At 41.0% G+C, this 27,979-nt stretch overlaps 2 protein-coding genes across 3 annotated transcripts; both read left to right on the top strand.

Moving 5' to 3' along the window:
• The first annotated feature begins 3,309 nt into the window (after nucleotides 1–3,309).
• On the top strand, nucleotides 3,310–7,294 carry Sprr3 (small proline rich protein 3). Its single transcript, XM_021249495.2, has 2 exons — nucleotides 3,310–5,611; nucleotides 6,585–7,294. The coding sequence occupies exon 2, from the start codon at nucleotides 6,604–6,606 to the stop codon at nucleotides 7,186–7,188; it is 585 nt and encodes a 194-aa protein (XP_021105154.1). The 5' UTR covers nucleotides 3,310–5,611; nucleotides 6,585–6,603; the 3' UTR covers nucleotides 7,189–7,294.
• Nucleotides 7,295–20,370: 13,076 nt separating this feature from the next.
• LOC101698108 (uncharacterized) lies at nucleotides 20,371–25,744 on the top strand. 2 transcript variants are annotated; one of them, XM_087203346.1, is made up of 2 exons: nucleotides 20,371–20,477; nucleotides 21,550–25,741. In XM_087203346.1, exon 2 carries the CDS (start codon nucleotides 21,569–21,571, stop codon nucleotides 22,316–22,318), a length of 750 nt encoding a protein of 249 aa, XP_087059472.1. In that variant the 5' UTR covers nucleotides 20,371–20,477; nucleotides 21,550–21,568; the 3' UTR covers nucleotides 22,319–25,741. The 2 variants fall into 2 exon arrangements, with proteins under 2 accessions (XP_087059472.1, XP_087059473.1); XM_087203347.1 differs by lacking the exon at nucleotides 20,371–20,477 and adding an exon at nucleotides 20,492–21,171 and having other exon boundaries at nucleotides 21,550–25,744.
• Nucleotides 25,745–27,979: the final 2,235 nt, after the last annotated feature.

The following is a 27,979-nucleotide window of genomic DNA, read 5'->3' as shown; positions in this document are numbered from 1 at the left end:
ATCCTGAAGAGGTAGGAATGCAACACTGTTGTGGAAATTACAGTGTATGTCAGGGTAGTTGTGTTTCTCAAACTTCGGCATCTTTTGCACTGTCCTAATGCACCTGTATACCTCTTATTTACTTTGCATTTTTCTTCGTCATGACTGATGAAGCCTTCTAAAATATTAGACTCATCTTACGTAAAGTTATAAAATGCTATCATTGATATCCAGATTATAAGTTCTTTTAATATACATTGATTAAAATATTTCTCATGATGACAATTAACCAGATTGTTTTCCTCTTCTAGAAACACTCTTGTTACATAAGAACTGACATCTTCTAATGCAGGATTTTCTGGATAAGTAGTTTTTCTGTACTCAAAAGATATTTCTACATGACATCAGTGTACTCTCATAACTGCTCATCTGTGGGTCAGAAGCTCTATAAAAGCCTGGTATCATAGCTCATACCTGTACCTCAGCACTCTGAGAGGCTGAGGCAGGAGGATGATGAGTTTGGGCCCAGTTTGGCCCACTTAGCAACTTAATGAGACCCTGTCTCAAAACAAGAAAGAAAAGGGGGCTGGGGATAGTCCCGGGTTCAATCCCCAGTGCCTCAAGTCAGAACAACAGCAACAACAAAAATAGAAAAATCTGAAGATCACAGTAACATTTGGACATTCAAAGAGATATTCTTTGGTGTACTTTACTTTGAGCTGATTGCTTCTATGGACTGGGTAGCTCAAAGTGGGGTCCGTGGAAGAGATATAGTTCAAGATTCTCCATGAAAGATGAGTGCCAGGAGCCCTCAGCCTCTGTGGTGACAATAGAACCCAAAATTCCTCTCCCTTCCCCTCCCTTTCGTCCCTTCATCCATTGCCCTCTTTCCATTCTGGCTGTAAATGCTGGGAATGCACCTGTCTCTAGGTTGTTGTATTAGACATTCTCTTTACCTATTTATTAATTCTTCATTTTTCTACTGAAATGTTAGCTTTTCAATGAAATCTAACTTAACAGTATATTTAAGATGCCACCACCAAGCCCACCTGTTCACTTACTTGAAATTATCAACACTATTTCACATAACTTTTATTTTCTCATCAAGGACTTTTAAAAATTAATAGGTAATAATTTTACATATTTATGGGATACAGTATATTTCAATATATACATACAATGTGTGCTGTTCAAATGAGGATAATTAGCACTTCTAAGTCCTTATTTCATTGTGTTTTAAGGGCTTTGTTAACTGGGACTGGAATTATTCTAACATAAGGTGGGTAACAGAAAACATACCATGGCTATTGTTTTTCAAAAAACTCAAGCCAAAGGATTAAAAGAAATGAGTTGATTTACACTAAGCATATATGACTAGAAGTTCTCTCTCACCTTCAGTGCTCTGTAAACATGAGATTTCTATATATTTTTAAATGACAGATAAATAATTAATTCCTAATATCTATGAAGATAAATCATGCAAACACAAATGGATAACGAGTTGAATTTTTTAAATAATCTGATCTTATTTCTCAAATCCTTGGTAGTCAAATAGTCTTTTTACAGCCTGCTCCTTTTCCAGGATACAAAATCCCTGACAAGAGAACTAACATCCGAGCTTTTAATTTCTGATGTTGGTCCTCCCATCTCAAGGCTTTTCACGTTGCCTCGCACAGGGGCAAGTGTTGCTGGGCCCGAAGATTTTGCAGATAGAGGGACATGGAAATTGTTATGCTAGATCGAAAGTTTGTGAAGTATGACCCACAGATTATCAGGGGTCTTTGAGATCCTGCAGGGAATCTGTGATGCCAAGATTGGTAATAAAATAAGAAGACAGTTGAAGGAATCCGACCACTGCCATCCTGGTTTGAGCAGAGATCACTTTAAGTCCCTCCCCGCTGCTATGCTTCTATACCTGCTGCAGATGCATAGCCATGGGTCTATAATGCCCAGTAAGTACAGCTACACCTTATAATTCCCAATCATTATTCAGCTCCGCTCTTGACAAATCTCAGCTCCATGTGTGTTGTCAAGCCCTGTCCCTGGTGAACAGCCACAACTCCTTTGTACAGAACTTTCCCCCTCCAAAGTGCCATTATGACTTTTTCCTTTCACAGTCCCCCCTTTTTATGCCAGTGACCCTATGAAAGACCTTTCAGCCTGCAAGAGAGTTAGCTGGTCTGCTTTCTAGTGCCAGGGCAGCCCCTCTTATGTTTGCTCTGAAGTAAACCTGTCCTGTTGAGCTCTTACCTCTGTTTCTTTCCCTCCTTTTGCTGAATAAAAGTTAGTATTTTTATTTTGCTAACATTGAACAGGTGGTTCAATATAAATAGAGAAAGAAGAATAAAATTCCTCGACCTTTAGCAAGAACCAAGGCAATGGCACCAAAATACTAGTAAATGATGCAAGAAGTTATTTCAGCTACATCTAATTTATAGATCTTATAGAGTAAGCAATATGAGGAGAGTTCACATTATTGGTATAACCCACTTGGTCATTGTATTTTAAGCATTTTCTGAAACACTGAATCCAGGTAGACACATCCCCTTTTGAAGGCTACTCATTATTGTAGGGTAGCAATTTGTGGTGAGCAGAATCCTGCTGGGTAATGGTAGCTGGTTTAGCTTGAAGCAGCAGCAAGATGCTGATGGCAGCAGAATGAGTGAGCTTAGGACCCAAGAGCCTGCTTCTGGAGGCCCAGAACCAATGCCTGGCCAACTGAGACAGCCATGTCTGGCTTGTTCCCTACACAGTCCGGACCTAAAAGCTTCACATCACGAAATGGCACTTTGTCTCTCTCATATCACAATGCCAATTTGTACTATTTTTGCCAAGCCAAATCCAAGACTGAAAATCTCACAAGAATAAATCAGAAACAGAATCATATGCAGAGAAGAGTACATAAATACCCAACCATTGGGTCCACAGCAGAGTTCCAAATTGCTTCCATTGATCCACCAGATGACTCCTCTGACCTTACCCTAGACACTGATTTCTGTCACTAAGCAGTCACATTTCTCTTTCTGTCTCTAAAGCAGTGTGTGGGTTTTATACCATAGCCTAGCCCACATTTCCCCAAATCAGAACTAAAGACAAAATTGTACAAAATCCTAATTTTATTTGGGTCACAATCTTAGGAGAGGAGATATGGGATTAAGGGAAGTGAAACCAAGCAAAAGAAAAAAATGAGTATGTTGCAAAGAGTATGTTACTAAGGAGGCAGTCACAAAGGGTAACTGGAACTTGATCCCCAGGATCATCACAGACACAGAAAGAACTGTGTCACAGAAGGATTATCCCTGGGAGTGAAATAACCTTGTTTGACAGCTCAAGTCCTCCATCAGCCAGCCAAGTGTGGCTACTGGGCAATAACTATGCAGAACTTCAAGATGAATATCCTCAAGTGCACTGCGGATTCCCACAGATAGCTCACACTATGACATCAGTGAACCTTGGGTCTAGAAAGGAGATTCTCAGTTATGGCAACATGTGGAAATGGTCCACACAACCGTGGTAGGCAAAAGAACAAGATTTGAAAGATATGGAGGGTCCCTAAGAGATACCAGTACCATCCACAAACAGGCCCTAAGAAGGACAATGAAGTTGAAAGAAAAGCAGCTGCTTGTGCCAAGAGAAGAGAGCCAGTAAGGAAGACAAATGTACCTGAAATTGTAGAACACACCCTCAGAAGCTAGTGGATTTACCTTTTCAGAAACTAAAGCCAGATAATTCGCCATACTCAACACTATCAGTGAAGAAACAAAGCTTCTTGAAAGGGCAGAAAGAGCCTTAACACTCAAGCAGAGTGCACCTGACCAAACAAACAGGAAAATTAGGGCTAAGCTAAAGTTAGGAGTTCAAGGTGTTGATGGCAAAAAGGTTTCTGTTGAGGTGAATGAGGAACCTCTTAGGGAAGGGGATGGGAGAGCTCACCCAGCAATAAGAGACAGGAAATGAGAAAGGAATTTCTTCTATAACCAAGGTTCAGAATCAAGGGTGAATGCGGAAGGGACCCAGATTCCAATCTGAGAATCAGGTTAGCCAGTGTCTTGGAGAGGCAGGCAGCAACATCCAGAAACAGGGCCAAGAATGCCCCTGGCCAGCGCTGTCTGATGCAGGACACAGGAGCAGGAAGCAGGTTTCTTGGGAGATGAGAACCCAGGGTGTGGCCAGAGCTTCTTGTGTGAGGTGCCACTGAGGGGTAACTTTGGTAAGAACAAGAACCTCTACATGATCCCATAGGAGAGCTAATGTCACACAGGAAACTAGAGCTTAGGTGTAGTAGTGGCCCTGGTACCACCCCAGAGTTAGAGGGAATTGTCTTTCTAAAATAATGCTTTTCTCTTTTTTCTCTTCCATCCTTCTCCTCTTCCTCCTCTTCAATTTCTCCTTCTCCTTCCTCTCCTTCTCTTCCCTCTCTGTCTCCTCCTTCTCCTCTTCCTCCTCCTTCTTCTTCCTCCCTCTCTCTCACTCCCATTCTCACTGTTCCTCTCCCTCTTTCTCTCTCTCCTCTTCTCTCTCTCTTTTATTCCTTCCTGTTCACCTTCCCGCATTTCTCTGTAGTTCATGTACCTCTAAATCTAATCATGAAAACACAAGTTGTCTATTAACTAAACACATACTATAAGCAGCAATGTCTGAGTATAAAGAACAACTACTGGCTTTGGGAAACTCATGGAAGAGCTTATGGTGGTGGCTGAGGTGTCATGTATCGGGGTGCATCAGGGGTATTAGGTTCATGGCAGGTGACATGATGGTAGAAAAATAGGAAGGGGAAAGTTTGCATGTACCTGGTTTTTGAGGATTTTGGATTTTCCAAGGCCCATCCCTTGTAAGATATTGTGTACTGAGGGTAGGTTAGTGACCTCAGTTCATCCTCTTGTGAGCAGAGCAAATGTCTGGTGTATGAATGCAAAGAACCAAAGCCCCATGGTTCCTGCGTCACCCTAGAAAGGACAGATACTAAGAGTAACAGGGTTTTCCTGTCTGTACCATCATGTCAGAAAGGTCAAGTCAATCCTCACTGCCCATTCCTATGGTATCTACTATCCCGATCAACACGATTATTTTAAGGTCACTTCCAACATGGAAACAACGTATTTTCAGAGGAAGCATTTTCCCCATTTATTTCTTCTTGTGACCATGTAGTGACTGAGAGTCTGAAAACCAGATGAGATGATTCACTCATTTGGGACCACTCCCATGGCCTTCCAGAAGAACCAGAATGCCAACAGTTAGTCCCACATCCAGCTCAGACATTAAGATGCCCTGTAGGACTAGTCAGGGTTAAAGATTAGGGCCTTGGCCAAGAAACATGACTTTCTGGTCTCAAAAGCTCAAGAATTTCCTCCTGTTTTAATCCATTACTCCCAGAAGAGCCTTTGCCCATAGCAACCACTCCACAAAGGATGGACAGAGAAACAGGCCTAGGTGAAATCATTGTCACATAGTAGGAGTCAAAAACATGTTAAGCCAGGGATTTTCATCACAATAGCTGGAATGAAGGCAAAATGGTCAAAAGGAGAATCTACTTCCTTAAGGGAGGGCTCATTTTCTCTATAAAATGCAAACTACCCAGAGACTCCACACCAGATCTGAGAGGCTGAAGAGCTGCGATTTCTCTGCATACGAGGTGAGTCTCCCCACTAAGGACCTCCTCATATTCTCTCACCATTACTTTACATTATTTGGAGTCTTTATGATGGCTGAGGATACACTTATTTTAAATGCAATAGCAACTTTACATGTTTTGTTTTATTTTCCACTCAGTTTACAAGTATGGAACTTAAGGTCAGAAAAGAGGAATAATTTCTCTAAAGATTTGTTAACAGGAGGCTATGTCCACATCAAAGGAATTTTTAGTGACACTTTAATTCTTCCTCTAATATAAGTTCAGAATTTGTAATATAGAAGTGCTACATTGGGAACTTGGATGTTCCAAAATAAGTTTTCTCTTCATCTATGAATGTATGAGCCATTAGAAGACACACACACGGGCATAATGGCCAACACAGATGATGTAAAGTGAACAACAGTAAAAGGAAAGATAGGTAAAATGAGTCTGGCAGAGGCCTCGAGCAGGAGAATTGTGACAGGTGACCATTTATGGATAAGCAATGAGGTGGTACAGAGCTTTCTAGAGCAGATAGTGTGACAGAGGCTCAGAGGAGGCTTGTGTGGGCTCAGGGAGAAGTCTGTAGGAGTTTTCCTGTGAGAGCAAAGGCTCTCTATAAGACAGACACAAGTGGGTAAACTTTTGTTCTACCATTTTTCCAAATATTCAGAACCTGGGGCCTCACATCAATCACAGGAGCCTGCTCTTGCATAGAGTTGTTTGTGTTGTGCACTGGTGTTTAGATAAACCAGGTAGGAAGGAAGCAAACAGAAGGGCTCCATTCACATGAACCTGAACAAATCATCTTTGTGTTTTGCCTTGAAACCTTGCGAGGATCATCCAAGTATCCTGTTATCTCAGATTCAGGAAAATACAAGGAAAGAAAAAAGACTGCCTCTCTTCTGAAGGCACATACAATGAGAGATATTTGTCACTGAACTGGCCTCCCTCCTTATTTCTCCAAATGACTAATCAGCTTTTCTATCTCTAGGCCCAGCATCCTTCCAAGCATGTGTTCCCACCAGCAGAAACAGCCATTTGTCCCTCCCCCTCAGCTGCCACAGGAGCAGACAAAGCAACCCCAACAGCCTCCCCCTCAAGTACCTTTTGTTCCCATTACCAAGGAGCTATGCCCACCAATCGCTCCACAACCTGGAATCACCAAGATTTCAGAGCCCTGCTATACCACAGTTCCTGAGCTGCCAGGATGCACCAGGGTCACTGCCCCGGGATACCCCGTGGTCCCTGACTCAGGATGCACCATGGTCACGGCCCCAGGATACACCGTGGTCCCTGACTCAGGATGCACCATGGTCACTGCCCCGGGAAACATTGTGGTCTCTGACTCGGGATGCACCACAGTCACGGCCCCGGGATACACCGTGGTCCCTGAGCTGGGATGTAACATTGTCCCTCAGCCAGGATGCACCACGATCACTGCACCGGGATACACTACTGTCCCTGAGCCAGGATGCACCATGGTCTCTCAGCCTGGATACCGCAAGGTCCCCGAGCCATGCCAATCCAAAGTTCCAGAGCTGTGCCCCTCAGTAGTCACTCCAGACTCCAATCGACAGAAGACGAAGCAGAAGTAATGCTGCCCACAGCACAGGAGGTGAAAACCAGCTGCTGAGTTTCCCTGCTCTTCTGCTTCAGTGTCTGCTTACTTGTCTGAAGATCTTATAATCAATGTGTTCTTACCTTGAGCCAAAGCCTGTCTTATTTGTGTCCTAAATGTAGGTGCTATGATGCCTTTCCCACACATAGCCTGAGGAATCCTCTGAGCCTCTGAGTTAAGCAGAGGGTCTCAGTGCTTTGATGGTCTGTGATCCCTCAGAATTCATTTGGATCGGATGAAACATATTTCTGCTTTGTCACATTAAATTACTTTTGTCTTCACTCTTGCCTGGGTGTCATTGGTTGAATCTTCCCCTTTCCCTGGTCTCTTTGTGAGTCAGAACTCATGCACAGGGAGGAGTTGCTACTGATGTCTTCACTTAGTCCCGGTGCTGCGCATTTGTATAAGGCTGCTGGTAAACAGAGAGAGCATTTCTGACATAGCAATTACAAACTGTGTGATAGTACTTAGAACTTGTCATACTGGGTGTTCATAGCTGGCATACGACTCTCCTACTGTGCTGCACTGAGTCACCCCTGAGTTTTATGGGGCCCGCCCCAAGCTACCTCTGACCCCCAGTCTTCTGCCCATAGGTCTTGTCTTCATTACAAGAAAGAATTATTCTTACGTACTTTAACCTACATTGTGATTGTCTTTTTACCTTTGAATTACTCCTGACACATACAGGTTCACACAGTGTCATAAAGACACAGTCATTATATCTTTCTATGCACTCAGATGATCACTTATAGAATCCACACTCATCATCTTAGGCAATGTCATCTTTTGCTGGGGACCCACCACTTGCAGGGAGTCCCACAGGTGGACCAGCACAAGGGGAGGAGGCGCACAGTGCCCCCATCCAGACCTGGAAATTCGCAGCCATCTCTTGGAGTTATACTTAAAATGTACACAACAGTTGTGCTCTCTCTTTCCCTCTCTGATCCCTCCTTCTTCTGCCTCCTTTCCCCAGAACATCCCACAGAAATAGCTTTATCCAGTAATTTCAAACACCTGATCCAGGTAAGGGAACTAATCAGTTACAAAGTTGGGAAGAGCAGGTCAGCAGGCTTTAAAAAATCATGGAAATGAAAGAAGACTTTGATGGCATCAAAGATAACTATTCCACTTTTCAAATACAGAAACTTATACTCAGAATATTTAATTAACAGAGCCATAGTTTCTGTTCCTCACTTTCTCCTATAGCCTACTCTTTTTGGGTTCAGTGGTGATCATCTGGGTTTATTCGTCTCTGTGAAGTGGTTCTGGGATATTAGAGAGCTTTCTCCAGCAGTAGAGAAGACAATACAAAATTTGAGAAAGACTTTAACAGTCACTGGCAAGCTCAGTTTCTTAGTGGGTTGAATGGTCTGTAACATGTAAGAGTTATGAGGCAGGAAGTAAGTACCCACATGGTGTTCAAGCTCTTCAACTAGGTTTGGCAAGATCTCAGACATATTTGGAAACTGTAAGATAAAAATCGTTTAACGAGTTATTACAAGGAGATGAGTCTTTGTCAAACTGGCAGGAGTGAATGGCATCCGTTGCATATGTCAGATGTATACAAGTTCAGCTTGCTCGACATTACTCCTGAGTTCCATGGTGAAAGATCTAGAATGACTCCAGGACAAATCATAATTAAATTGGTCAGTTCTGGGTAAGGACACAGGCTTGATGATCCACAGCTATTATGAATTCTGTTGCTCTTCTTGTTTGGAGTTACTTTTAAAAATACAATTTATTGTGGAAAATATCTGTAACAAAATTTATTTTGAAATATTTTGAAATGTACAATTCTGTGACATTCATTCCACTTACAGTGTTCTGCCTCTTTGTTAAAGTCTATTCATGCATGTGGGTTTGTGAAAGATACAGAAAAATCCTGACACCAAATTCAGCACAATATATACAGGGGCTTTTTCTGCCTGTTTTTTGTTAATGCTTGTTTTTTACTGTTCTGTATTTCCCAAAATGATGAGTAATATATAATATTACTTCGTATTTATTTTTATAATGTCTTGAAGATGTTGCTGAGCTAGAGGAAAACCATATATTCTGCATGTCCAAAAACATTTCTGAGATTCTGCACAGATCCCAGATGCACTGCCAAGGGTGGGGTCCCTGTTTGCACTGTATCTCCCCTTCCCACTCGTGCCCACCCCATTTTATACTCTTCTTTTAGGAACTGTGGGATTCTCCAAGCATCTCCTTAGAGTGCCCAAAGGCCTTCCAATTTGCTAGATGACTTTAACAGTTGAGTGTTAAATGAGAAGTTGCCCACTCCCTGCTCCAGCGCTTTTCTCTTTATACACTCAGTGAGTGAAACCGTTTATTGAGGACAGTGCCTACACTGTGTTCTTTGCATCCAGATGACACCTGTGTTGAAAGTAACCCGAACTGGATGGATTTTTTTTCCCCAATCACATTATCTTTCCTATAATCATATTTATTTGATTAACATACTTTATAATCCATGTTCCTAACCATTAAAATTAAAAAGTAAACAAGAAAAATGTGTTATTCATGTTATGTGTACCTGACAGTTTAGGTAATCTTCTGTGACAAAAATCCCCTTAATGCCTGTGAATTCATACAATGGAATTCTAATTTTCATCTTCCATAGTCCTTTGTGTGTTGGCAGGAACTCAGACTGCTTCTGTTCTGTGACTCAGCCCTCAGTAGTCACTCCTTCCATTGTAGTCTATTGTTCATACCAGGAAAGGGGCAAGAGAGAAAGCATACTTTCTCTTAATTCCATGGATAACGTGTATTTCCAATGGTGTGATGTTAGCTAGATGTCAACCACATGATCACATGGTCTCACTCAACTACACATGTGTGCCCCAAAATAGAAGAGAACAGGAGAATGGGGAGCACCCATAGCTCTGACACAGTCTAGCTTTCTAGTTGCCAAGTATTTATTTGATTCTTCTTTTTATACTTAGACATACAGGTCCAATGAAGTCACCGTATCTACTTCAAAGTCTAGGGGTTTTGGGTAACATATAATTCTCTAATCATATCTTGTCCATGTAGCCTTTCTGGTCCACTAAGTAGAAAATCAAAAGACGACCTCTCCAACCCTGCCACAGCCCAGTTTGCAATAGTGCAGCAGGAACTGAATAACCCCACTAGAAATTTCCGTGGGGAAAGGGAAGAAAGGAAGATAGCTAGAATCTGAGCCACAGGAATTCTGCAAGCCCTCTGAGCCGGGTTGCAGCCTACTTGCATATGAGGATGGCAGAAATTATTTTATAGAACACTGGCTCAGCTCTTGGAAGGTGATCTTGGCCTCTGGTGGTTGCTCCTGTCTCATTAGCCTCTCTGGAAGTGAGTTGGATATCCTCTTCTGGGGCCAGGCTATTTAACATGCCCTTCTGCCTTGAGATTGTTTCAAGACTTCAAAACACAAGCTTTTGTGGCCTTGGCTAATGGTTTTTAAGACAAAACAATTTCATCAAGCTTCCAAATTGTTTCCAGTCAATTCCCCCCTTGGCAGTAATTCTTTTCAAGTTTCTTTCCAGGGATCATTTTCAAGCAAAGCTCATTTCTTTGATTCCTTCTTATTAAATGTCTGCTATTGCACACCACTAATTGAAACAATTGGGCAGGATGACTGCATCTTTAATTTCATTTTTTATTCTTTAAAGATTAGTCTTTTCATTATTAAGTTTATTTATTGGTACATTTTAGGTATACAATATGATCACATCCATCATGGGGAATTTGTACCTGTACATGATATGTCTTGGTTCTTGTTTTTCCCCATTCCTCCTCCCTTCCCTCCACCCCTCCACCTCTCTATTTGCAAAAGTTTTATTTCTACTTTTTCCTTTTTTTCTCAGTTTTTTTCTTTCCTTTCTTTCCTTTTTCCTACCCCCACCCCTAGTTCCCCTTCCCTTTTGAACATTTTCTTTCTATTTCATAATATCTGTTATACGTTTTGGTCCTCATTTACACTTTCAGTTTCTCACACTAGAGAAACAATTTGGTTTTTACACATGTGTGTCTTATTTATTTCACTTAAGAGGATGATCTCAATACCTCAAAGATCTAGGACTAGAGGTCCCATTTGACCCAGCTACTCCCCTGCTGGGTATCTTCCCAAAAGAATCATACCACAGTGATATATGTGCACCCATGTTCATAGAGGCACAGTTTGTAATAGCTAAAGCTTGGAAGCAGCCCAAGTGCCCATCAATTCGAAACTGGATAAAGAAGATCTGGGGTTTTTTTATAAAATGGAGTACTACTCACCCATAAAGAATGAAAAACTAGAGACATTTATAGCTAAATGGATGCATATAGGGGCTATACTCTTAAGTGAAATAAATAGGACACATGTGTAAATACTGAATGGTTTCTCTAGTGTGAGAAACTGAAAGTGTAACTAAGGATTAAAATGATTAAAAGGAATAATTGATAATTTGAAATAGGAAAAAAGGTCCAAAGACGAAGGAGTGAAGGGAGGGGAAGGGGAAAGGAAAAGAGGGAAAGGAAAAAACTATGAGAAAAGAAAAAAAATGGCAATGATGTCTGTGTAAATAGGGAAGGGCGGAGGGGGTGAAGGGCGCACAGGTAATGGGGAAAAAATAAGAACCAAGATGCATCATGTACAGGAACAAGCACCCAATGATACATGTAAACGAATTGTACACCTAAAATGTACGAATAAAAGAACAACAAAAAAAAGAGTACGACCTCAAGGTGGATCCATTTAGCTATAGACGTCTCTAGTTTGTCTTTCTTTTGTTTTTCCCCCATTAACTTTATTGGTACATTTTCGGTATAAAATACAGTTACATTTATCATTGGGATCTTGTACCATCACATGAGTCTCTTGATCCTTATTTTTTTTCCCCTTCCCTTGCCCTCTCTTCACCTCCTCCACCCTTCCCTATTTGCAAAGACCTTGTTTCCATTTTTTTCCTCTTCTCATATTTTTTCCTTTCCCGTTTTTCCCTTCCCCTACTCCTCCCAATTCCCCTGCTCTTTTAGACCTTTTCTTCCTGTTACACAATATCAGTTATACATTTTTAAATTACAATATTAAGATTTAGGAGACATTGTCACAGATTTTACAGAATTTAAAAGGATATAGAAAGCATATTACAAAAATCTGTTTTGAAATAAATTTGACAACTTCTAAGACGTAACTTGGAAGACAAATTAATGAAACAAACTCTGGAGGAAATATAAAATTTGAATAGCACCTATTAAAGAAAGTATATTCCTAGCTTGAAAACCTACCTATATGACAACAGCAAGCTCATAAACATTTTAACTGATAAATTATATCAAACAATTAAAGCAGAAAAAAGAAGGAACGCTTCTCCCCTCATTTTAGGAAATCAACATTGTGCTAATCCTAAAACTGGATAAAGATAAGAGAAGAAAAAAGTATGAACATAGATAGAAATTTGTTTAACAAAACAAACTATTGGAAGTCAGATCTGGCAGGATGTAGAAAGTGGTTTTGTTATAAGGATGGCAGTGTTGGTTCAGCATTGGAAGATCCACCCCCAAAAGTCATCATTTTAACAGAGGAAAGGAAAAAGCCATATGAGCCTGTCACTAGTTGGAGAAAAAGCATTGGACTAAATTCTACAGCTGTTCATGGTAAAAGCTATCAGGAGACTAGAAGTAGAACAGAACCTTCTCAACAGATTAAAGACATGTACTCCATACTTCCAGCGAGAACGTCTTATATAAATGGAGAAGATACAATGCTTTCTCCTTAAGGTGGGGAACAAGGGCAGATATGCTTACTCTTTATCTGTCCATTAAACTTTGAAACCTAGTCCCCACCAAAATAGTCTGGCAATAAAAAGACACAACTAGGATAGGATTGGCACAACAGAAGCAAAATCTTTATATGGAGATGAAATGATCATCTACAGAGAAAATACTAAGAAATCTCTAGGAGCCCCTAGAACTTGTACTTGAATTTAGCAGGATTAGAAAACACAAGGTATATATAAAAATTCAGGTCTGTGTATACTTGCTATAAATGAAGAATTGGATATTGAAATTTAAAAGTTATGTAGGAGTACTAGAAAAGTTTAAAAAAAAACAGTGCTGGAAGACGTTTAGTACCAAATTTTAAGACTTCTTCTAAAGCTACAGTAATCAAGGCAGTGTTATTGTAAGGAAAGACATATAGATCATTGGAATAAAACAGAGAATCTAGAAATAGAACCACACATATATGGTCCACTGAGCTTTGAAAGATTATTTAACATTAGCATTTTATAGAATATAAACTCAATTCAAGAGCCGAGGAAGAGATTGTTTTCAGCAAATGGCACTAGAACACCTGGTATCCGTATATAAAAAATTAACCTCAACCCTGTTTATCCATACATGAAAATAACTTGAAGGGATCTATGAACCTAAATATGAAAGCCTAAAAGTATAAAACTTTAAGAAGAAATTATAAGGGAAAATGTTTATGAATTCAGGGTAGGCAAGAACTACCTAGGATACAAAAAACATGATGTATAAAAGAAAAAAATTGATAAATGAGATTCCATCAAAATTTAGAACTTTAAATGACATCATTAAAGTGAAAAGTAGTCCTTAAACAGACCATATTTACAATGCATATAACCTATGACCAGAATATATAAAGAATTCTTAGAGCTCATTAATAGACAACCCAATTAAAATGTAGACATAAGAAGATGATAAATAGCCAGTACAGCACAGGAAAGGTGTGCAACTCTAGAATCAGAAAAATACTAATCAGTACAGTAATAAGATTGAATTATACACTCATTAGGGAGATGAAGTCAAAAATTTTAAAAGCCTTGTCATGACTTTTTCTTTTTGTTGGATTCTCCCCCTTTGTGTTTAATTTGTCACACCCAATGGATTCATTCTGCTGAGTTTCCTGGGATTGGGATCCTCATTGTCTTTTCCTAGGGTATTGTCTAAAATGTTTTGGAGTACCGGTGTGGTATTCATGAAGTTCCTGAGGTGCTCTTTATCATGAAAGTATCTTATTTCTCCATCAATTTTGAAAGATAGTTTTGCAGGGTATATCAATTTGGGTTGGAGGCTGTTTTCCTATAGGGCTTGAAATACATCACTTCAAGCTCTTCTTGCCTTGAGGGTTTGCATTGAGAAGTCTGCTGTGATTCTGATGGGCTTCCTTTGTATATGATTTGTTTCTTTTCTCTCACTGCTTACAGAATTTTGTTCTTTTGTTGGATTTCTGGAATCCTAACTATTATATGCCTATGTGTAGATTTTTTTTGATCAAGGCTCTTTGGAGTCCTATATGCCTCACTTATCTATATGTCAAGTTCTTTTGCCCTCTTTGGGAAGTTTTCTTCCATCACTTCTGTGAACAGTTTTTTTATGTCATCTGCCCTCTCTCCTCTTTCTTCACTGCCTCCGATCAGTCTTATGTTATTCTTCTTTGCATCATCTAGCAGCTGCTGGATTGATTTCTCATGTTCCCTTACAATTTTAAAGCAATTTTTCTTTTCCTCCTCACTAATTGCAATCTTATCTTCTATATGTGAAATTCTATCCTCACATTGGTTCATTCTGCTGTGCAGACTTTCAGTGGAGTTTTTAATCTCTTGGAAATCTGTTTGTATCTGTTTTATGGATTCCATTTGTTTCCTATGTTGGGATTCCATCATGTTCCTCAGATCCTCTATTTTTTTATCTGTGTCCTCTCTAGATTTATTAGTCATGTCTTGCACCATGAGCACAATCTTTGCTGTTATCTGAGTAATTATTTCTGATTTCATTTTTCCCAGATCCTCTTTTGTTGCCAGTTCAGAGAGTCCAGGTGGTTGAGTATCAAATTGTTCCATCTCATTTCCCTTTGGGATTGCTGTAGGTTATCTGGAACTCTGTTTTTGAGGCTTGTTTATGTGTTTTCTCATTTCCATGGGGGTGGTGCTTCTGGCACCCACGTGCCTTCCCTGCCCTAGAAGCTTGGGATGGCAGTGGGGGAGCTTCCTTCTGTTTTCTGGGACTGGCTGAGCTTTTCTGCCCTAGGAGCCTGGGATGGTGGCAGGGGAGCTTCATTCCAGGTGCTGGGACCAGCTGAGCTTCTCTGCCCTAGGACTTGTCTTTCTTTATGGCTGAGTAATACTCCATTTTCTATAAAAAAAAAAAAAAACGTCATTATCCATTCATTGGTTTATGGGCATTTGGGCTGTTTCCAAGATTTTAGCTATTGCAAAGTGTGCCGCTATAAACATGGGTGCACATATATCGCTGTGGTATGATGCCTTTAATTCTTTTGGGAAGATACCAAGAAGGGGAATAGCTGGGTCAAATGGAACCTCTAGTTTTAGTTTTTTGAGGAATCTTCACACTGATTTCCACAATGGTTGCAGCAGATTAGTCTTAATGGATCATTAGCCAACTTTTCTATCAAATTTTTATACTCTGCCCTCTTCCTTCTACTTTTAAATGAGTTACTTCCTTCATGAACCTATCAATACTTTGTCACAGAAAGTCAGTAGTGACCAATATTCATCAAGTCTCTGTATCTTTCCAGTTACTTCTTTTGTGATTACAGATGTCCTAGGCAAATCGTCTGCTTCTCAGAAAAGAGATAAAAAATCTTATTGAGTGTTTTATTTCAGCATATTTAGAGAGATGCTATGGAAAAGTGGACTAGAAGGCAATCTGATACCCAGAAACATGAGGAATGCTCAATTCTAAATATGCACAAAGTCAATATCATCACTATGTTAAAAAAAAATACTTCATTGTAGGAGGCAGGGGAAAGAGGACCACCTTATTAGCTTAAAGACAAAAGAAAGGGACTATGGCAAATTCTAGGCCAGGATTTAGGAAGGAAATCACTGAGGGGTTTTACTTGACCTTATGCAATAAGAAAGAAGACAAGGTACAACCATACAACTGCTGGCAAAGGGTATTTTCCCCAAAATTCAATTAATTTCATATCAACATCACATTTTCTTTATTATTTTGTGTATTTATACTATAATATTTCATATAACTATTTTTAAGAATTTTTTTTCAAAAACTAAGAATAGTATATTAATCAATTTGAGTAATTCAATGGCCTTTTGTTATCACATGAAGAACCAAAGTTTGCTAAAAAGCATATCTTTTGTTGCTAAACTTCCTGCCCTTAAAGGGACTTATATGTGAGTTTTGTCATTTCTTATATAGTTAACCCTTCCTTTGTAAAGCAGTAACTTCTCCAAGCTAGAAAATTCGAGAAATATAAGATATCTGTGGGCCCCTGAAAAGACATTTCTTTGGTGCAACTCACTCAGAGGTGATTAGTCTTGCAGAGCAAAGAGCTCACAAGGTCTGTGAGTGAAGAATGATTCATCATGTCCTAAAGAAGGCTGACAGCAGGGAGTAAAATCTGAAGACAAACTTACCTCTCTTTTAGCCTGTTCCCCCTTCCCACTTACACTTTCCACCTCAGCCTCAGTCCCACTGAAACGGGCCAGGGAGACTCCAGGGTTTACAGCAGATGTTTTCCTACTTGGAACATTCTTCCCCATATATCCCAAGTCTCTCCCAACATAACCTTCTCAAAGAGGAGTTACAACACAATTCTGACCTCCTTGCTGCTCCTAATTGTTTACACTACTATTCTTTTCCCATACCATTTGATATGTAATTCACAGTCATTATGTTCCTTTATAATTTATTTCCACCCTCCTCTATACTATGTGAGCTCCATAAATTCAGAGATCTTTGTTATTATTCACTGACACATCCCAAGAGTCTACAACACTGCCTGACATAGTATAGGTGCTCAATAATTGGGTGAATAATGAGAAGAATTCCTTTTTTACTTGGATTGGAATATCTTCAAAATTTTCATTGTTATCAGCAATCCATTGTAACTGGGAGGTTAAGCAGGAAATCCAGTGCTGAGCACATATTCCAGAAGGGAGGTTCTAGGTTTGTGTCATTACCTGAAACTCTCTGACTTGTCATCTTAGATGACGTGTATTTAGGTTGAGAAAGAACTTATCCTGCTCAGTCTTAGATGGTCTACTTTTCACTACATGGGCCTGCCATCTCCCGCAAGGTTAAACCTAAATTCTGGAGATTCATGTCTATGTTGGATTAATGATATTGTGTTTTCAATATGAAAACAGAAGAATGAATCTTTTTCTCCTGTGGTAGGGATAAGATACAGAAATTGTATCTAGAAGACTGCTTTGTTTTTAAGACATCATTTTGAAATCATCATAGAGAAGAAAGACAGATGACATTAAAATGAAAAAAATGAGAACAAGATAGTCTCCACTCGAGAGAGAATTGTTCCATGTTGATTTCAAAGAAATGTTTTCCAGGCCATTCTCCCAGAGGAGTTCTCTCCTCATTACCAGTGGCTGTTCAGTTAAAATGAACTTCATGCTAGAAAAGGAAAAGAAAGATTCTTATCATCACAATTCCAAAATTTAAATTGCCTTCCTTAATTGATTTTCCCTTTACTTTATGTAATGTTTTTGCTGCATAAGAAAAAATTTGTTTTCTTTCAATTATGGCACATAAAGAGTCTTTGTAGTAAAACACAATTCCTGGTAAGGAAATAGGAAAAGAAGGAAAGGAACTCAATGTCATAAGGATAGTTTTAGGGACTGAAAAGCTACTTATACAAGTAGGACAAACACTGGTGTAGAGCGTTAGATGAACTTGTTCTTCTTTACCCAAAGGAGAGACTCTCTGTTAACACAGCTACCTCTTTCTTCCACCATTTCGAAGACACACCGGAAACGGTGTTCTGTTAGCAGTGTTGCCCATCACAGCCTGTAATCTTAGCTGCTGGACCTGTGACATGCTCTTCCTAGTGTCTGGAGGGATGATCTTCAAGTTTGCAGGATCCTGTACATTTTACAGAGCCCGCCTCATCAGTGCCCACCATTATACAATTTGATCTTTTCCCGGTATCCACCTCCCCATTAATATCTGCTCGTCTTTTCCATTGAAACCTCCTTTGCTTGGGCAGCAGTAGTGTATCTTCAAAAGCAAGAAAGGCCTCATAAGCTACTAGGGCCAAAACAACACGAAGACAAATGAATCTTCTCTTTTATGGCACTCCATCAAATTTTCTTGGAAGCCATTTGTGATGAGAGGCAGCATCTTCAACAAGCTTCAGCTCCCAATCTCACTGAGAGGAAGTTCAACACAGAAGGCTTCTTCCTGGAATGCAACACCATGAAATATTCTAGGAGTGAACTAAGAAAAAACCAACCACAACAACTTTTCCAGAGTGTGAGAAGAAAAAATTTAAACCAAGCCCAACTTTCTTACAGTCAGTCCATCTGACTTTCTGCACTCTACATGGATTTCTGCTTACTGGATGGTTGTATTTACACATCTTCCTGAATTATGTGCCTGTTTCAAGGCTATCATAACCTGCATTCTACAATAAGTTATATTTGACATTTAAACTCATGGGCAGGGAGATTATTTGGGGTGTGAAAGAAGAATAATTACAGGAGGGAAACATGAGAAGGAAGGAATATCTATTCAAGGAGGAATTATCTTTTTGTACATCACCCAAGCAACTGACGGTCATGACCATGGGACTTCTTGAGGATTGTGAAGAAATGATGTCACATCTCCTTAGCCTGGAGATGAAAGTCTTCATCTGAAGCTTCCTCTCATGCCCTTCACTGCTAGCATTTGTCGAATCTGGGCCCATGTGTATTTACTCTCCCACCCCTCTGTGTTGTGCACACATAAGAGCACAGTGTTTTCCATGAATACTGTGCACTGCAGTATCATAGGAGCTTTGGGTCAGAAAGAGAGAGAGATGCACCAGGGTCCTACAGACCAACTTTGTCAATAGGTCTTTCATCCAAGCCTTCATGGATAAGGCTATATGGCAGCATTTGGGTAAAGTGTAGGGCAGAGAGAATAGCAGGAATGTTCAGAAGGTAGCAAGCTATCCAGTAGGTTCAACGAAGGTCAGGATTTAACTAAGAAAATTAGCAGCATCTTCTCATGACAAGGACATCACTGTAAAGGTCAGAGGTGTGTGAGGAGATGGTAGTTGCAAGCAGCAGCTGTATAGCTTAACAAAATAATGTGGTTATTCAATCATTCTTGGTGAAGAAATTGAGCTCTCTCTGTAGTAGAAAAATCCTCTATACACAACTAGTCAGTGTGCCTAGAACAGCAGAGAATAAAAGGAGAAATTCCAAAAGCTAAAATAAGAACTATATTGATGGAGGGAAAGGAGGTACAAGTGAAGTACATGCCCCAGCTCAAAACCTAAAGAGTGTATTAGACACGAGATCCCAATGCACTAAGGGATTTGGGTCCAGGAGATACAGAGATGCATCTTCCAAGCTGAGGCTCAAGTCAGCCTGATAGCAAAGAGGACTTAGAAGCAGAGAGCAGGTTGCCTTATATCTGAGAATCCCATCATGTAGACACCACAACGTGGTTGCAACTCCTTTTTAGGGTTGTAAGGAGAGGTTTTGAGTAAGGAGAGTCTTATACCCAATCCTAGAGAAGTGCAATCGACACAAGATTCCTTGAATGCAGGCATGGTGCCAGCAGTGTCACTGGCCTACAGGTAGGTGACGTTTAAACTCTAACAGAGAATGAAATAGATGGGTGGACAAAGCAGCAGAGGCATGTGTCTCTTGCTGAGCCCTTTCTCCTCTTCTAGCTCATATCAGGAGGCTCATCCTAAGGAAGTATATCTCTCATGAGAAACTTCCTAGTAATTCTCAAAGCAACTTCTGGTATCTCTTTACAAATACCATCCATCCATCATCCATCCATCATCCATCCAACCATCCATCCATCATCCATCCACTCATTCATTTATTCAGTTCTCCCAGTAGCTGCTACATATCATGTACCACTTGGAAATGGAAGGAAGACAAGTGGCTAGGAGGACCAGGGAGAGAAGCCTTTGGTAGTGGCTGGCTGGTCCTGAGCTCAGACACTTGGGGGAAATGACACATCTGTGGAGCTGTCAGGTGCTCAACAGAGTAAGGAGGGAAGGACTTGGACATAAAGTGCGCTGCTCCAGGATAAGGCCTGACATCATTGTCATACGGTGACATAATTGCCTGTAAATGCCAGAAAGATGGTCATACTGATAATTTCATCACACAAGCTGAGCTAACAGGTGGATTCAGGGGTGAATCATGTCTGACAGAGAAGGAATAGACACGGAGGCCTTGAAAGTCCCATTTCCTTGAGGCAGGGCTTGTTCCCTATATAAAAAGCCAGCTGGCTGAAGGGACCACATCAGACCATCTCTTCTTCTCCGTGAGCCAGGTGAGTCTCTTTATTTGGAAATTTTTACCATTCACCCTAGGCATTTAATTTTTATTGGCACCTTGTTGTAGTCATTTTGGTGTTTCTCGGCATTACTGAAATTTGGCTATAGTCACGTAGACTGTTCATCTGAATTGTACTCTAGAAATAATTGTTTTGACAGCAATTGTGGCTTGGCCTTAAAGGGACTCTAGACCAGATTGGTTCTTCCTACACTTCCTTGCTGGTGTGTTAAGGACCCAGAGGGTTTGTCACTGGTAAGACTGAGAACTCAGATCCACAGGACTTTTACTGACCTAATTCTTCCTTTGTAATTTTTAAATAATGTTATTCTTTCAACAAATATTTCTGTGAGAACTTATTGTATATGGCCTTTGCTAAAAAATAATTTAGGCTACAAAAAATTTGCTCCATAAATCTACAATATGTTTAGGAGGGGGAAAAAAGCTAAAATACTATGTAGTGAATGATCAGTGTCAAATAACAAGGGTAAGTGCTGTGGCTGGGGAGCCACCGGAGGAGATTTCTGGAAGGCTTAGTCTAGAAAACCTGCCCCCAAGGTGCATCGTGAAGCGATCTGCAGTGGCTGGGTAATATTTGGACAGGCAGCAGCAAAGACAGCACTCGGGGCAGAGGAGCCAGGCCACCGGCAAGATCCTGCGGGGTTCTAGGGCAGCCAGCTATCCTTTGCAGGGTAAGCCTTCCTAGGTATCAGAAGGGAGTGAGTGGGTTGAGGCTGTTGAGGTGGTTTTTTGTTACCAAGTAGCATCATAGTTCCATGTGCTCCAGTGCTGCGAGTCTTGCCTTCCCGCTAGGAGCCCTGCTATGTGCTGTGCTGCTAATGGGCTTTAGGGTGTGTGTGACAAAGAGAGAACTGGGGAAAGCCCTGATCAAGTGGAGCAGAACAAATCACCTTTCAGTTCCTCCTCTTCAAAGGCTCAGAAACATGAAAGTATTCTTTGTGGTACAGAGGGAGAAAGAAGGACCTTTGCTTCTTAAGAGACCTGAAGTGGCATTGAGCATGTCTTCTTTGTGAGCGGCTCCCTGTTTAAATTATCTCTTCTGTCTCTAGGATCAACCACTGCTGAAGCATGAGTTCCCACCAGCAGAAGCAGCCTTGCACCATACCCCCTCAGCTTCAACAGGAACAAGTGAAACAGCCTTGCCAGCCTCCACCCCAGCAGCCATGTGTCCCCCAAACCAAGGAGCCCTGCCATCCCAAGGTGCCTGAGCCCTGCCAACCCCAGGTGCTTGAGCCCTGCCATCCCAAGGTGCCTGAGCCCTGCCATCCTAAGGTGCCTGAGCCCTGCCAACCCCAGGTGCCTGAGCCCTGCCATCCCAAGGTGCCTGAGCCCTGCCAACCCCAGGTGCCTGAGCCCTGCCATCCCAAGGTGCCTGAGCCCTGCCATCCCAAGGTGCCTGAGCCCTGCCATCCCAAGGTGTCTGAGCCCTGCCAGTCCAAGATACCTGAGCTCTGCCATCCCAAGGTGCCTGAGCCCTGCCAGTCCAAGATACCTGAGCCCTGCCATCCCAAGGTGCCTGAGCCCTGCCATCCCAAGGTGCCTGAGCCCTGCCAACCCCAGGTGCCTGAGCCCTGCCATCCCAAGGTGTCTGAGCCCTGCCAGTCCAAGATACCTGAGCCTTGCCATCCCAAGGTGCCTGAGCCCTGCCAGTCCAAGATGCCTGAGCCCTGCCATCCCAAGGTGCCTGAGCCCTGCCATCCCAAGGTGCCTGAGCCCTGCCAACCCCAGGTGCCTGAGCCCTGCCAGTCCAAGATGCCGGAGCCCTGCCCCTCAACTGTCACTCCAGTACCAGCTCAGCAGAAGACAACACAGAAGTAATGGTCTACAACCAGGTCCTTGAGGAGCCAATCACTGGATACTGACCCCCTTCCCATTATTCGTATGGATCCCAGTTGCCTCACAACAGCATGCTGTCACCTTGAGTCACAGTCCCTCTCATTTGTACCCTAAAAACATGTGCTATGAAGTTTTTCTTTCTACACATTTGGGCCCTTGGAGCCTCTAAATTAGACTGAAGAACTTGGTAGCTAAGCTGGTTCTCAGCCGCTCAAAATTTCTCTGAAGAGGGACTTAAGGTGAAAATAAGTGATTCCGTTTTGTTTCGGCCCATTAAATCCACTTTCACTCCATTCTCGGCTGTGTGTGTTGCTGTCTGGCTCAATTCCTTCATTCCACTTCCTCAGGAAGTAGGAGCTGCACACAGAGATGGGAGGCTGAGGCAGGCACCTGCTCAGGAGGCACCCAACCCTGGCACTGGGGCTGGGAGGTGGCTCCAGAGGAGCACTCCGGAGCTGACAGGAGAAAGGTGACCAATGCGCCCAGAGGTTCTTTGGGCACCACAGCTGGAGCAGAGCTGTCTCTTACGACTCAGTGAGTCACACTGGAGCTGTAGTTAATACGTGACCAAGCTGACTCCAACTTGCCCTGCCCCTAAATCTGGCTTCCAGCTTGCTGAATTACTCAACAAAGTCCTCTTGACTTTAATGGTTGTTGTCCCTACTTATGTGCATCTGCTCTTCCTGATTTGTTTCTTCTGAGTACCTGCAGTTCAGATGCCCGCACATGCTCAAAGACTCACAGCCTCCACTATTGCCAGCTCTGCCAGTGCCCTTCCATTCTCTGAATGTCAGTTCTTTGCCAGAAGGAGATAAGGATGATTCACAGTGCTTGCCAGGGGTGTTCCTCATCCTACAGGGATACTCTTTGCTCCTCACCCATGCCACTTTGAGACCCAGGTACAGACAGAGACAGCCCACAGCTGGGCCAGAAGCCCTCACGGTTACACACAGCAGCTGTCCCCAGATGATGGAACCACAGGGAACGAAGACTTTCACGCCCACCCCCATCTTAGCCTAAAAATCCTCTGTGTGAAATGGAACAGGTATCAACAGCACATACATGAAGGGCAAGGGGTTTAGCTCCGTGTTCCGCCGCCTGCCTCACAAGTGCAAGGTCCCGAGTTCGATTCCCGTTACCAAAAAAAAAAACAAGAATGTTGGGAAAACAGCACATACATACGTATGCATATGCTGCATTTATATAAAATTTTGTTAGTTTTTAAGGTTTTAAAAATATTTAACTGATGCATAACTGTACATATAGGTGAGGTACAGTATGATAAAGCAAAGCGTGTGTACTATATGTAATACCCAAATCAAGGTAATTGGAATTTTCATCCTTATCATTTCTTCATGGCTTAAGACTTCAAACTCTTCTTTTCTACTTCTTCATTAAATATATAATATTCTAATGTAACTATAGTCATCCCACTATGCTGTAAAACATTATAGTTTATCCCTCCTATTCTGTTCCTCAGAGACAGAGTAAATTCTCTCACAAGAACATAAAAAGAACCATATTTTTCCTCCAGTTGGAAATGACCTAATGAAAAAACCTACTAAAATTTGGTATAACGCCAAACAATTGTGACACTTTTGATGGTGACATTTTCCCTCTTCTTTCAAATTATTAGTCTATTTGAAAAATGTTTACCTAGAAGTGTTATTACCCTAAATGACTTCATGCTTAAGTAGTGAATAAGATTTACAGTCATATCCAAGTGAATACCTCTCAGCATCACAACCAAGTAACTGAAACAAACAAACAAACAACTGAAAAGAATGTGTTCTAATTAGGCTATGTTTACAGTCATCACAGACTAGCTCAAATAACAGAGGTCCTTTTAATTGAGCTCAGGGCAGTAGGAGTTCTTTCTTCCTCAGGCCCACGTGAATTGGCAGGGTCTTCATTCCATGCAGTTGTGAAGGGACCCGGGTTCCCACCTCATGGGGTCTCAGCCTCTTTGAGAGCCTTGTCATCCTCTGAACTGGGGCACAAGAGCAGGAAAATTGTACTGAATATGGGGGAGACACACGTGATCCATTTGCAACCAGAAAAGATACACACGCTCATTGTTCTTATTGGCTTGGGTAGAGCCTAGTCACGGAGTCCAACCTCCCTTACAAAGACACGTAATTTACAAGTGTGCCGAGAGGTAAACACAGATTTTAGTGAGCCCTTCATGGTTGAGCATAGTCAACATTGTGGTCCTCAAATACCACTTACTCCTCTGTGTCGTAGGCAGAACACAACTACCCCAGGAAGAAATATCAGTAGTCCTATTTAACTCAAAATCTAGGGTCTCTGAGTGACATGGAATTTTCTCCACCATGTCCTTTTATGATGACTATTGTTCAGCATCTACGAAAGACACATATGAGCCACTTCTTCCTGCTACTCAGCATCCAGTGGTGGTACAGGTTCAAGAGAGGTAGGGAGAAATTAGCTCGCACAAAGGAAGATAGCACAGGATAAAAGGCTTTAGCATTCTAAACTTCACTCAGAATAACACGGTGAAGCCCATTCCCCGGTCCAAGGCCCCCAGAAGCATTTCTTTGTTAAGATCTTGAGTCTGCTCCCTACAAGGAGCTCGTGTTTGCTGTGGTACCTGTGTGACTGTGGATTGTCCCTCACGTTCCAACCAAGTGTGACTTCCCAATGGTGAGATTACAGGTATGTGCCACCACCCCTGGCTACATTATTCTTTTTTCTTAATGTTATTGTGATAGAATTCACATACCATAAAATCCATCTTTTTAATGTGTGTATTTAGTAGTCACAGTGTCACAGTGGTATATAATCATTACCAGTGATTCCAGAATATTGATTCCACAAAGAAACTCTATATCCATGTGCTCCCAGTCAAATCCCTCTACCCTCTCAGTCCCTAGCAACCGCTACCCTGCCTTCTGCTTCTACAGATTTGTCTTCACTAGATATTTCATAGAGATTGTATCAAACAACATGTGACCTTTTTGTGTGGCTTCTTTAACATGATATAATATTATAAAGATTGATCCATGTTGTAGCTATAATAATATTGCATTCCACTATATTTGTAAATAATGTTCCAGGGCAAAAAATACTACATTTTATTTACCCATTTAGCAGCTGATGTACAATTTTCTTTGTTTCATTTTCTGGCTATTATAAATAATGCTGTTATGAACATTTGTGTACAAGTTTTATGTGGATACATGTCTTCAATTCTCTTGGATATATCCCTGGGAGTAGAGTTTTGCATAGTATGATAATCTGTATTGCATTTTTTGAAGAACTGACAACAATTTTTTCAGAGTGGCCGCACCATTTCAATCCAACAGCACTTGTCAGGGCTTCTAATTTTCCTGTGACCTCCAAGAGACCTGTAATTGCCTCTTTTTTCATTACACCACCTTGGTAAATGCGAAACAGTACCTTTTTATGGTTTTACTTTGCATTTATCTAATGCCTAATTCTAGTAACATTTTTAAGACATGTTGATTTGTTGTATTCTTTTCTTGTGATAACATTATCAGACTTTGAATCAGGGTAATATTGTCTGCATAGAATGAGTTAGTGAAAATTACCTTCTCTGATATTTTTCAAATTAGTTTTAATTTTTGGAAAATACATGTAGCATAGAATTTATCATTTTGACTATTACGTATGCACAATTCCACGGCATCAAGCTCTCCTTTACAATTTTTTTTGGAGAATGTGTGAATGATTGAGTTTAATTATTTAAATATTTGGAAGAACTGGCAACAAATCCACCTATGCCAGAATTTACCTTTTTGATACATTTTAAATTATTGATGCAATTTATTTATTATTAGTATTCAAGTTTTCTTTTTCTTTTTTTATTAGAACACATTTGCAGTACATAATGACTGCATTTATCACGAGGAGCTCATACACGCACACTTAACACAAATTAATTCTTGTTTAATCCTGTTCCCCCGCCCCTCATATCTTGGTCCCTTTCCCTTTTGTAAAGTTTTCTGTTTCGTTATTAGTCAGTCATTGTTTTTCTTAGGTTTTTTTTATTCCTTCTTTGTGATACTAGTAATTAACATAGGGCTTTCGATTCTGTGATTGTTTCCCAGAGTATTAGGCTTATACATTGAGCCACCACACCCAGGTTTTTCTAGTAATGTATCCATCTCATCCACCCTGTGTAATTTGATAGTGTACACAGCTTGTATTCACAGTGTTCTCTTGTCATCCTCTTTGTTTCTACAGAAACACAACTGATGTCCCCTATTCAGGGTTGGTGTTAGCAATCTTAGTCTTCTCTTGTTTTTCCTGATCATCTAGTTAAATGATGGTAAGTTTTGTTGATCTTTTTCAAAAAATAGATGCTTACAATCATAAATTTGCTTTTACTCCCTGATTTCCATACACTTATAAGTCATAAAAACCCCAGCCTCTCCCCCTAACTGAGCAGTCCTCTCCTGGAACTCACAGACTGCTCTCTTGAAGTGCCTCAGCAGATCCTAACTTTGCAATGTTCTTTGAATATTGGTAAGTTATTTTACCTCCTCCCCTCCATAAGGCATCCTGAAAGGCATTTTCCAAAAGGAAAGTTCTGTTTTTATTTTGGCTCCACAAATATAAGTCTCATTTGCTACACATTCTCAATATTTAATATCACTAGTCATTCTTTCTTTTTTTGTTTTGTTTTGTTTTTTGAGACAGGGTCTTGCTATGCAGTACAGGCTGGCCTTGAACTCACTATGTAGCCCTGGCTGGCCATGAATTTGAGGTGATGTTCCTGCCTCAGCCTCCTGACTCTTGGGATTACAGGTGTTTAACACCACACCCAGCTACTCTTTCTAATTCTAGTAAGTCTAAGCAGTATTTATTGTATTTCACTGTAATTTAATTTTCTTATTTCTCTGATGACAATTGTAATTGATCATTTGTGCATCTTCTTTGGTAAAATATCTTTTCTAAACCTTTTATTTATTGGTGTCCTTAATTTTGAGTTGCAAGAATATTTTATATATTCTGCTGGTGGGTTGTCTTTCACTTTTTAAGTGATCTCTTTTGAAGAGTGTCTTAGTTACTTTTCTCATTGCTGAGACAAAATATCCAACACCCAGAAGTTTAAGGAGGAAATGTACACTCCAGTTCACAGTTTGTACAGGTTTTAGTCCATAGTTGACTCACTGCAAGGCAAGGTGGCATGGCAGAGGGGCAGTGTGGAGGGGAAACAGTCTATGGCAGTGTAGGCAGAAGGCAACAAGCTTCCTTTTCCCTTTCATTTCATCCACAGCATAAATCATTTGGGTGGTGCCACTCACCCCCAGGATAGGCCTTCCCTTTATCCATACCCACAACTCTGCTAAAGCAATCAGCAGACTAACTAGTACCACAGACATAATCCCAGCATCACACACCCGTGACCTAGCCACTTCTAGAAAGGCCCGCCCATGAGCACATGAAGGTTTTGTGGAGACATCTAGATACAAGCCATAACATTCCTTCTGCCCCAGCTCCCCAAAAGACTCATGTACATGTTTTTATCCAAAAAGCATTTAGTCTATCTCTAAGATTTTCCACAGTCCTAACAGTTTCAGCATTGCTGAAAAGTCCAAAGTCTCCTGTGAAATTTAAGGCAAACTCTTAGCTGCAAGTCCCAGTACAAATAAAAAG

This window comes from Heterocephalus glaber, unplaced genomic scaffold, assembly GCF_053883595.1.
Source record: "Heterocephalus glaber isolate CG9 unplaced genomic scaffold, H.glaber_assembly_v1.0 deba00001795, whole genome shotgun sequence".
NCBI lineage: Eukaryota > Metazoa > Chordata > Mammalia > Rodentia > Bathyergidae > Heterocephalus > Heterocephalus glaber.
Note: the sequence above shows the minus strand (reverse complement) of the source record. Positions and strands in the feature narration are given on the sequence as shown.

Coding starts and splice junctions, on each gene's coding strand:
- LOC101698108 (XM_087203347.1), top strand. CDS start 21,569: ATGAGTTCCCACCAGCAGAAGCAGCCTTGCACCATACCCCCTCAGCTT.
- Sprr3 (XM_021249495.2), top strand. CDS start 6,604: ATGTGTTCCCACCAGCAGAAACAGCCATTTGTCCCTCCCCCTCAGCTG.